The sequence below is a fragment of the Scylla paramamosain genome, chromosome 3 (genome assembly GCF_035594125.1).
Source record: "Scylla paramamosain isolate STU-SP2022 chromosome 3, ASM3559412v1, whole genome shotgun sequence".
In the NCBI taxonomy this organism is placed as follows: domain Eukaryota; kingdom Metazoa; phylum Arthropoda; class Malacostraca; order Decapoda; family Portunidae; genus Scylla; species Scylla paramamosain.
The window spans coordinates 6491314-6503744 of NC_087153.1; the positions used below are offsets into that span (position 1 = coordinate 6491314).

General features: G+C 34.4%; 1 protein-coding gene across 1 annotated transcript in view; it reads left to right on the top strand.

Moving 5' to 3' along the window:
• LOC135089663 (structural maintenance of chromosomes protein 3-like) overlaps positions 1-12431 on the top strand; it is a 37906-nt gene that overhangs the window by 10906 nt on the left and 14569 nt on the right. Inside the window, 4 exon segments of the mRNA XM_063985560.1 lie at positions 278-519; positions 1004-1111; positions 11443-11548; positions 12029-12132. Of these exon segments, the coding sequence (XP_063841630.1) occupies positions 278-519; positions 1004-1111; positions 11443-11548; positions 12029-12132 (560 nt within the window).

Consider the following 12431-nt stretch of genomic DNA (forward strand, 5'->3'; position numbering starts at 1 on the left):
ATGAAAAATGAAAAAATAAGTTTGTTAAAGTAGTAGCCCAGGGGCTCCAATAGATTTTGAAGTAGTCTTACAGAATGTTAATGTTCATTAAAAGGCTCTGTCTGTTACAGGGATCTTGCAAATGTGGATTTGAATGTTGCTAGGCATTCAATTCTCAGTCAAATGCCATCTCATTTGTTTAGGAAAAGGGCCAGGTATATGAAATTAAAAATTGTCTATGTAAAAGTAAAATTATTTCTAGCTGTTCAATTTTTGATTGACAATTTCAAATATCCAGGTCAAAGAAGAAAGAGACACATTCAACATGGAACAGCAGCAGCTACTAAAGGAAAAGACCAAGTTGGAATTTACAATTAAGGATCTAGCAGATGAGGTGCAGGGTGACAACAAGTCAAAGGAAAGGGCAGAGAAAGAGCTTCAAAAATTGCGAGCCACCATTGCCCAAAAAGAAGCAGAGCTGGAAGCCATCAGACCAAAGTATGAGGAGAACAAAGCAAGAGAGGAAGAAGCTCAGCATGAGTAAGTTTATCAGTGTGTTTTCAAAATCATTACTTTAATTTAAAGTTATTAGAAATAAAAAATGGGGAATGGAGAAATCATTTATCTTCTGTGTGGTTCCCTGTTGCTTGTGTTCATGAACCTGGGATGTGCTCATCTGCTCAGCTAGTTAGGGTATGGTGAGTATTGTAGAGATTCAACTCTACAAACTAGAGAGCAACTCAGTGATTATCTTAGACATAAGGATTATGCTAAATTGAGTTTGCAGTGTTGGACTCCTTTAATAAAAATTTTAGCTTTGAATTTTTTTTTGGCTTTATAAAAGTTATGCAGGAAAGTATTTAAATGTTTACTGCATTGTTATCTGTAGAAGCAACAGAAGTTTGTAAAGGAATTGAGTAAATATAGAGTTGGCAAGCTTCAGAGATTTTTGTTTGCATAATAGGGGGAAGTCCTTGCACAGCATATTAGACAAACATTTTATATATGAATCTTCTCCTTTTAGGCTGTCCTTGAAAGATCAGAAACGAAAGGAACTGTATGCCAAACAGGGCAGAGGCAGTCAATTCACCTCCAAAGAACAGCGAGATCAGTGGATCCAAAAGGAATTAAGGTATGTCTTGGTTATTCCAAGAAAAGCTAACATTGAAATTTTGCTTATTTTCATTTGAATATGAGTTGCATTATTGTTTTTGCTGACATTTTTCAGCTTTTTATTTTTATTTATTTATTTATATGTGTGTGTGTGTGTGTGTGTTTGTGTGAGTGAGGGATAGAAAGTAGCATAAACTTTGATTAGGTGAAATGAACAGAAAAGGAGAGAAAATTGTTTTGAGATGTAATTAGATTGTATTGTGCCAAATGGCTGTGAAATCACATAGTAAATGTTCAAAATAGCAGTCCTGGTGGGTGCTGAAGGGTTGCTGCCCTGTGTTACTGGAACATGGTTAGTGGCATGGTATCTCTCACTGAATGAGGATTGTCATGCGAGTTGACTGATATTTTATATTTTCTGGTTCTTCACGTACTTTAATGCACATTGAACTTCTTTTCAAAGACTGTGTTCTGAGAGTCAGTCACAAAAAATCCTTCATGTTGTGGCTTAGTAAATAGCTAAATTTATGAAAAATTAGTACTTCTGGGGATGAAAGAAAAGGACAAAATTTTTTTCATGCCTGTATATACATTGCACTGAAAGAAAAAGCAAATTTTCTCCATGCATGTATATGCATTGCACTTTATTGCTGAACGATGGAAATGTTAGGCAGGTCTTGATGCTCATATGTAAGCAGAGATTGGGACTGAGTGTACTGATGGATATTAATTTTACAGTATTATTTGGATTTTTCATAATGACAAAATAGTCCTGTAACATTTTCCTACCATATTTAGTGTGGTGGCTGTTCGTTGAAACTCACTGAAGAGAACAGTGGAATAGTCATTATAGAAAAGTCACTGTTTATTTACATCTTCCTATTGTACTTCCATGTTATACACTATTCACAACTTTCACATCTCTAATTCCTTTTTCCTATCTATTTGGGTTACCTCAGAAATAGTAGAATTGATATATTTATATAATTTTCATGAGAAATTATAATTCTTCATGGATACTTAAAACAAGAATACAGCCACATAAAATGGATACATCTTAATAAAAAAATGTGGTGAATGTGTTCAGGAATACGAACTTAGCTGTCACAAATTATTGAGGAAATTGAATTAGAGTGGAATGTGTGTGTGTTTTCTGAATGCATGTGGATGTAAGTGAAGTAATGACTTGGAGTTTTTATGTTTATTATGCTTAATGAAATTCATTGAGTATTTCCATGCATTTTATGTTTCATCTTAGGTTTTAAGGATTTATATTGTAATTATAGTATTGTACTTCATTCTGAATAATTTACATAAAAATTGGCCATGATGGTAAAATCTTAGATACTTGGAATGGGCTGGAAATTTTACTAGAAGACCATGCTTTTGTGTAATTATGAAGTTATTTGAGTATTATAATGAATTTAAGCACGATGAACATGTTCCTGGAAATAGATTTCATCCATATATATTTGATAAATTCTCTTGTGGCATTTGATATCCAATGAGTAATTGGTAATTAGTGTTGTTAAGCTCATTTTATGAATTTGTTGTGTGAAAGCTTAGCAGCTACAAATGAACGCTCAAGTAAAAAATAGTGAAGGAAATTTCTTTTAAAGAACTGTATTCTCTCATAGATACAAAATTTAATTCTGTGAACAATACTATATCTTAGAAGATAGTCTAATTATGGAGTGGCAATTGTTAGGAAAGAGAGAATAGTATTTTGAATCAGAGATACTTCTTGAAACAAGTATTTAGTGAAGGATAATGTTTCACATGAGTGCTCTACACTTTTCACCTTTCAGTATCTATTTAATGTTGCTCAGCAGTCATTACTGGAAGGTATGTTTTTTTCTACTGAAAATTTATTAAGCTTAGGTGGGAAAACGTTTTCTTTACATTAATTGTCTGAAATGGAATTGAAGCAACTGCTGGATCCAAGGACACCAAAACAATAAAATATAAAAGAAATGGAAATGATGAAGCAGTACTGGAGACTTGATCTGAATATATTGCCATATGTATAATTGATTGTCAGTTTTGTGCAGTTGATCTTCATTATAGGATTCATATGTATAATTAACAAAATGGGCATTTTAGAGGATAGGAAATTTGTGCAGCATTGCTTCAACGTATTGTTAGTATGAGAAGGATTTTGATAATAAAGAGTGTTTTCCAGGCATATTTTCATAATGCTTTTGTGAATTTATTTTACCATCATGACTAGTTTTAATTTTAATTTCAAAGCAAAGTAAGTTGATGTCAGTCTAAGAAAGATGTATTATTTATTTAATTATTTATTTATTTAATTTCTTAATGAGAATTGCACACACACACACACACACACACACACACACACACACACACACACACACACACTCACTCATTCACTTAAAATGGATTAGAAGTGATTACAGTGCAGTGACAGGACAGTTGAGACTACTAAAATCAACTGGGGCTCTTGGTCTAACTAGGCGTGTGTTGGACTCTTATTTACTGCAAGTGTCCTGTCAGGTTCAATACCTGGCGTTGGCCTATTGTGACCAGTGTGCCCCATCTCCAAATTAATTTTTCACTGTTTCCATGATGCTTCTAAGGAAAACATTACATAAAGACATTCAGGCTCAGTATTCCAAAACATGGTAAACACACATTTTGAGAAGTTGCAGATATGTCTGTATTTCTAAATAGTTGAACAACTTAATTCACATATTTTTTGTTATGTGTTAATTGCATTTCTCCATCACCATCATCATTATTATCATGTTTAATGTATTATGATGTCTTAAGTTTCCGTTTCCATTCTATTCTCTGTAGTTTCTATCTAGCTGTGTGTTGTATTTCTGAGTCTAACTTTAATTTCAGAGTTTACATAACATTACCTCTAATACCATAGCATTCCCAAAATCTGATATCTCTATGCATGCCAGATTTCATTTGCATGTTTTTTTTTTTTTTTTTTTTTTTTTTTTTTTTTTTTTGTGTGTGTGTGTGTGTGTGTGTGTGTTTGTAATTCATAGACAACATTATCACAGTGCCTTATCATTCATGCATTTTTTTTTCTCTCATTTACATGCATTGTGTGACATAACTGCCTGTAGTATCACTGCAGTAACTAAAATTTTTGATGTCATTATAAGAAACAAAGTTGAATGTTTCTTAAAATAACAGTTTGTAATGGCCTAGTAAAAAAAAAAAAAAAAAAAGAGAGAGAGAGAACAGTTATCTACATTCTGCAGTTTCCTTTTCTTTACTAACAGCATCACATTCATTACAGTTGGTAAGTAAGTGTAATTGTATCCTGTCTGAATACAACTTTTATAACAGGATACCATTTATTTGGATATTTGGATCTCCCTTACTATAGGTTATTCATAAATATACATGCTAAGAGTTGTGTGCTGGTTTGGTGCCCTGATGCTGTTATAGAATAGAACTTTGTAAGTTCATGTAATTGAAATTTCATCTAAATATTTAAGTCATTGTACTTCAGTATCAATTAGCAATACTTAGGGAAGATTTTCTCCTTATTTGTTTTATATCCCATGTCTTTGTGTGGAGAAGGTTTTAAAATTACAACTTTCAGCTTCACTGGCTGGTTTGGATAGTTGTTTTAAGACTTAAATATTTTGAAGTGGAATGTTGAGTGTGAGTTTGTAGGTAGAGGAAGAAAGGAAGATAGGAAATATTAAGTGGGGGGACTTAAGAGAGAGTAGAGGAATTGGCAAACAATTTGCACTTGACATTGTGACTCAAGTAACAATGGCTGACCCTTATAAAGATGCATCTTGCCTTTTTGAATAACAATATAACATGAACAAGGACATCAGTATGTCCAATTTCCTGTCTTTGCATCTCATGCAGCTTCTGTTTTTCTTAACAGTACTGTATTTATTTGTACTGAGGGAATTCATTAGAATATTTATTATTTTGTTATATTTAATGAATTGCCATGTACAAACAAATATGGTAAATGCAGTTAGGACAATGCTTTGTTTCCTTCATGAATGATATGTTCATTGAATAACAGCTACCGAGTCATACACCTGAATCTGATGGTAAATGTGGTATACTAAAATACAATATTATTTTCCTTGTAAGGAAGTTTGTAAGTAGTGTTTGACATCTATAGAGCTGAAATACTGATGTGGGAGCAGGAGGGAAAAGATTAAGTATAGTGGGAATGAGATATCTGAGGAATGCATGGGTATGCAGCAAGGAAGAAATAAAGAAATTAAAAGTGGAACTGATATTGGAGGGAAAATGATTGAGTCAAATAGGGAGTGGTGGTTTGGATATGGAGCGACAATGGAAAAAGTAATTGGTGAATACAATAAATAGAATAGCTAGGCAGTATGAATAGGACATTAGATGCAAGAGGTATATGGTGCTAGGAAATGAGAGTAGGCATGGTAAAATGAAAAGAGGATAATTGTTAACACACAAATGGTTAAGTGGCGTTTGGGACATCAATTGCAGGTTCTCCCTCATTTGGTGAGATTAGCTGATCAGTTCGGGGAATGTCAACATTAAAAAGTATTCCGTACTACGTTAATGAGTAAAAGCTTCAGTATTTGTCATATTGATGTGGTCCTATTCAAGAAAATGCATGCATGGGCTATATTTTATTTATTTAGGTTTATATATTTATTTTTATTTTATTCATTTATTTTTATATTGGTATGTATTTCTCTCTCTCTCTCTCTCTCTCTCTCTCTCTCTCTCTCTCTCTCTCTCTCTCTCTCTCTCTCTCTCTCTCTCTCTCTCTCTCTCTCTCTCCATAAGTTAATCTATTCTTATCCAATAAAGATGTGTGCTCATAATGAAGCCAGTAACTTGAATTCATTGAATCATGGTGGTAAAACAACCTTTGAATACTTGCCTTTGCATTGTGGAGTTAATCTTGTCTTGCTTAGCTTTACTGAATTAGTAATTGACTGGCCTTAATACTGCACAACATTGTTACTGGGAAACATGTTTATGATTACTGTGATGAGGTCTTCAGACAGGCCAATTTTTAATATGATATTAAATGAATACCTCAGATGTGTAGTGTTGATTATTTGTGTTGATATGTATGAAAGAAGCTGAATTAGATGACATTTAACTTTGTATATAGTCTTGTATGCGTCTTAAGCTAGTAGAAAGAGAAAAAAATAATAACTTGTATATGAAGTAAAAAGACTGATGATAACAGTCTGCAAATATGTATACATGTTTATGGTATCTAATTGTAAGCTTTATTGTTGCCAGGAACATATGACAATTTGTGATAGTTTGCTCTTGATGTCATGGTTTTATAAAGAGACTCAAGTTTTTCTAAATATACTAATGGTACTTTCATTTGGTAAACAAACTATAACTATGGGTACAGGAATGTAAGCATACAATATCATTGAGTTCATATAATTCTTTCCTTTTATTTCCATTACTTTATAGTCTGATTCCCTCAGTGTCCCACATCTTTCACAAATCCCTCTTATTCTGGTAGTATCCAGTGGTATTCAAGAATAGCTCTGACTTGCTATGTAGTAAGAAATTCTGACCAATGCTGTTTGAGGTCCTTAATATACATTGAAATTTATTAGTGATACCTTAGTTCTGCATTCATATCAGACTGGTTCAGATCTTATGCAGTTACTTTCCTTGCATTCATCAATATCCTGTTTTCATGTGTGAGGTAGCAGTTAGACTGGTCAACCTTCTTTTTGTAATAAATTTAGTGTTACATCATCCATCTCCTTATGGTATAATCATCACACCACGAGATGGTAAGCAGCTGTAATTCATTTGTGGCTTTCTGTGTGATGGCTTACAGCATATCACCTCTTTACCCAAAGTTAATAATACACTTATTTAATTTTCCCTCTTGCCTTTATTCAGTTTCTCATTCCTGTACTTTTTGTATTGTGATTGTGTGAAACACTTCATCTTAAAGTGAGCTTCTTAAATCATAGTTTCAGTTACTAATGTGTGTGTTACGGTTTTTGTAGCATTTCCTTCAATCCCAACTTTCACTTTCTTTTAACTTTTTTTTTTTTTTTTTTTTTATCATTTCTGTTACCAGACTAGAATAACATTTTATTGTTAGGGGAAAAAATAATAATAAAAAAAAATGTACAGTATAGTTGTGTTTAAAAGTCATGTAATCTGCACTCAATTCACTGTGCTTTGTATTCTCTCTTAATTTTGAGTCTTATGTTTTGCTAGCAATCTGTTCTTAAAATCTAAGTTTATACATTCTTAGATCAGACAACTTAACTTTGGGGAAAACACTAAATACAGTGAGAGCCGTAAGTTAATTGACTAGTCCATGAACATACAAGTGCACTTTTATTCTAAAAATATCCAAATGAGTCATGAAACAAATAATTTTGGCACACTAAATGCTTTTGAGTAAAATGTGGAGTCATAGAGTTAATGTTTGTTTGTATGTGCAGCAGTGTTAGCAGTTGAACTGCATGTGCACTGACACAGTTTACTCTCACCACCACAACCACTAACCCCACACACACGCACACACACACACACACACACACACACACACACACACACACACACACACACACACACACACACACACACACACACACACACACACACACACACACACCAGCTACAACATTTTGTTATATCCTGTATTATTCATATGTAAAAGGGCATTTTGTTTGATCAGAGTTCTTGAGGTTGGAGCATTGGGGTGATTGTGAGCTACAACCATTACTGGCAGCCTATCTGCAGATAAACTTGTAGCAAAAGTATCCTGAATCTATTTTCGTAATGATTTGCATATGTCTTTATTTTCTTAATGATTTGCATATCATGTCTGATGGTATCTTTTCCTACTGTGCAATCCAAGTATGCTGTCTTTTAGCTAAAGCTGGGCTGGGTGTCTTGTATTTGCATCCTTTAAGCTTCCTGTTAAGACAGGTGCAAGACCACCACCTTAGAAGGTTGGACACATTCCTGAACTCCCATCACTGTTCTTATGCTGGATGGACAGGGATGTGGATATGAGATGGAATCCAGAATATCTTAGCTGAGGATGCAGTTGGCTGCACTGCACCATGTTATTGGTTTGAAAGCTTAGTGGCATCCATGTCCAGCTCATAGCTGAGAGATCTTAAGTGTGGAAAGAACTTTGGTTCATCTCTTTTCATGTGGTTATTATTTAGTGAGCAGAGAATAACTATGGGACAAGTCAAGGGAGTTATGATGTTACAGTGTGGCATGAGCAGACCAGTCATCCTGCAAGAGCAGAACATCAACATTCCTCCCCTCCATTGTGTGCCTGTTTATCAGGTTTGTGTTAGAAGTGACCAGAGATGGTCTAATCCACACAATCAGGGCCTTGATGCACTGATTGTCAGATCAGATAGGACAAAATAGATGAGAAGTTTTGTTGGTGTTGCCTGAAATAGAGATTAGAAGTTTTGTTGGTGTTGCCTGAAATAAACAGGCATAACAAATTTAAGTGGAGGAGATTGAGCTCTCACTCCTACTGTAGAACAATAATGATAATCACTTGTTGATATTGGAGAAATGTAGGTATCTGATCATGTTAGTCTTCAAAAATTTGCTTTTCATGTTGTGTATAACTAAATTGCACATGATACACATTGTTGATGCATTGGTCATCAAAGTATTGCAGTGGAGTTTTATTTATTTATTTATTTATTTATTTAATTAATTTGTTTTATTTTTATTTGTTTATATATATATATATATATATATATATATATATATATATATATATATATATATATATATATATATATATATAATTTTTTTTTTTTTACGCTGGCAAGTGTTCCAAATTCTGTGTTCTGAAAGTACATATAATGTAGGTATTTGTGCAGTAGCTTTAGAACATAGGGAAATTCATGTGTTTGGTGTGGTTATGTAGATTGAGATTAGCTTTGTAGCACTGAAGTAAGGATGTGTAATTTCTTGGTTAATTCCATCCCCTGTAGTAAAGGAGATCCAAAGATTTGTATGTAAAGTAAACAGATTAACAACATTTTTGTTTGACTTGTGTTAAGATACTGAACATTTGTTAAATCAGTACAGGAAATTAATTGCTCTTGTCAAACCTAGGAGTCATGACATTACTATTAAGGCTTCATCTTAGGAAGACCAGCCAGATTCATCTCATGTGATCATTATCACTGAGCAGGTAAGATGTTTCAATTTCATATACATGCCATAATTTTAGTTCTAAGTAGATGTAGTAAATCCTTCTGCTTGCTTTGTTTGCATGACTTCTTGCATGTGCTTTATTGCTTCTATCCTCTTAGGTATTCAGAATGGATTTGACTTGCCATGTACTTGTTATGTCCTTGTCTTGTGGGCTTGTGCTTTGTCCATTCCCCAATTTTTCAGCCCTTTCAGCAACAGATAGGGAAAGTAAGGGATCAGTTATTTCTTTGTAAAATATGAACTAGATTATTATGTTGCATCCAGTTTAAAGGTCAAAGAAAACAACCTTTTGGGGGTCTTCGTTGTTGTGTGCTTTATCGCCTTGCAGAACCGTGATGGATGCGGCAGAATGGTCTGTTGATCTTTGATGAGCCTAATCATTGATAGTTGTTCACTGAATATAAAAACACCACAATTGTCAAGTGGTCAATCTCTTACTGGTACTCCATTGCTGAGGGATACACACCTCAGGCCCACAATTATTGTGACCATGGAATAATGTGCTTTGTCTTCTGTTTTTGCCATACATAGTATTCCATACTGAATGAAAGTGGTAGGAATCCGGAGGCATTATTGATGGACATTGCACTATAATAATAAGAAATTCCTCACTATGATGGAGTAGACAGCTGTTGAATGAACTCCAGATGGGTTCCCTGCCCTTTTGGAATTTGAATTCGTATTCAAATACTGTTCAAGGCTCAAACAAAGGTTAGTCAGAAAACGCATCCTTACCCCCAATAGGTAGTTTTGAAAATTAGTTTTTAATTGAATTATGAGAATGTGCGCCCATGGTCTGAAAGGGTTGGAGAAAGGGACTTAAGCGTTCATACATGCGTTCATCAGTACAAAGATTTTCCATGAACTACTTGAGAGAGCAAAGTTCTCGCCCTCCCCTGTAATTGGGGTTTGGTGCCAGAGAGAAAGAGATGCAAGGCCCATACAAGAGGCAGTGTATTTCTAGTCCCTTTCTTCTTCCCTGTTGCAGATCGATAGAACGCGCGATGGGTGAAAAAAAGGACCAAATCAGACGCCTTGATGAGGAGATAAATCGAGATGGGGATCGGAACAAAGAATTAGAGAAACGCTTACAGGTTGGTATTTTCCCCCCAGAGTAATGTCAGGAGAAAGAGATATAGAACTATGGTCTCACTGCATGGCTTCCTTTATCCTCACATTGAGGATCCAGGGATTGGTGTCCTGTTTTAAGTTACTATTTATAGTCACTAGATGTTATGATTTAAGGGAAAAATTGGGCCAGCACTTATTTACAAAAGAGCATTTAAAAGAATTAGTCCTGTAAGTATGAGAACTTGGAATTATTAGTTGCAGATGTATCTAAACAGGAATGGCTTCTGTAAGTAATGGTTGGCCCCCAAAAGTCATTTGGAAACTTGTCACATTGTACAAGGTAAGTGTGTGAAGGTCATGTTGCTGGATGCCTTTTCCTTATGGTTCAACTTTTAATGCACGGACTAATATTTATACATGGAAGAAAACAAAATATGCTTTTGTTGTGTAAGAATGCTATATGCTTTGTGCACAATTTACTTTATGCTGGGCATGTAGAGCATGTGGTCTAACAAGTTAAGCTTTATTTCCAGCTTGTTGGTGTCTTGGGTATCCTGCAGAATGTAAAGAATGGAAGGATTGAGTACTGCTTTGATTGATGTCTTGATGTGCTTCAAAATAATTGTGCACGGTGGCTTTGAATTATATCCATTGCTGTGCAACTTAAAACGGTTTTGCTTATTTCTTTCGAGACCAACTTACTAGCAGAAGAGTAAGTGTTCCTGTTAAACCCACTCCTATATTTTATAGTAAATCCTACCATATTTCTTCTCCTTTCTCATCCTGATGTTCACAAATTTTCATTACTTTTTATTTTTATTTTTTATTTATTTATTTTTATTTTATTTTGTTTTATTTTTCTTCCTAAATATGCTCCATCCTTTTCCTTCACTGGAGCACCTACATTCAGGAGTTCGCTTTGATCAGTCATCAATCTGCAGCTTTGATAATCATGTCATTCATATCATCCACTTCATCACACATCCTTAGCAGCAACATTGAAGAATTTATGCCATTGGTCCTTCCTTCTCTTCCCTCTCCTTCCCTCCCCGCCTTCTTCCCTCTTGTTCTGCTCAGGTCTCTCAACAAGGCTGTCAAGTCCAAGCAGGATCAAATTCAGCGACTGGAAGATGAAATTGTCCGCGATAGCGAGCGCAGAACACAACTTGTTTCAAAAGTTGAGGTAGGAAATGCATGAAATAGGTTTTAGCAGATCTAGACATAGAAGATATTGGAAATGCAGTCTCAAAAAAGAAGCTGAGAAAGGTGACAGATTTAAAAGAAGCTGAGAAAGGTGACAGATTTAAAATGTGTTTGTTTAATGGATGAAATGTTACTTATGGTAAGACCCTTTTTTTTTTTTGAGTGGGGGAGAGGGGAGCATGTTGTTAATCTAACAGGTATTTGTATTTTAATGAATAAACAATAAGTTTTATGGCAGAAGTACAATTTCAGTGATGAAGAGATCCCTACTCATTTGTTGCATAGTGTTTATGTATAAAGTTGTATCTGTTGAATTTTATCTTATCATTGCAGTGGATGTGCCACAAATAACTTAATTACCTTCAATTATGTATACCCTATGGGATTGATAGATAAGATGATTTGATTGGATTATAGGAAACATTTTATTGTTCCTTAACTTTGATTTTGCTCATTGCAGGAGTTATCTACAGATACAGAGAACTACAGACAGAGTATTGATGAACACAACAAAGTCTTTTATGAAATGAAGAAAAGAAAAGACCAGTTACAGAGTGAACGGAAGTAAGACAGACCTCAATCATCGTGCTAGCACGTACCTTTGATTGCTTTCCAAGAATTTCTCACTGAAAAGAAGCACTCATTGTATGCTTGGGACTGCTGATTGTATGGGAAACTGCTTGAAATCATTAGATTTTTTTTTTTTTTTTTTTTTTTTTTTTTTTTTTTTTTTCCCCCCTTCAACATTGCATGTTTGGGTGTGCTGCTTAGTTTCTAGGTTTTCTTTCTATCACAAGATTGATGGGAATTTTGGTGAAAAGTTTATCTTATTATTTGCTTGCTTGCTTGGTAAAAATTTAATG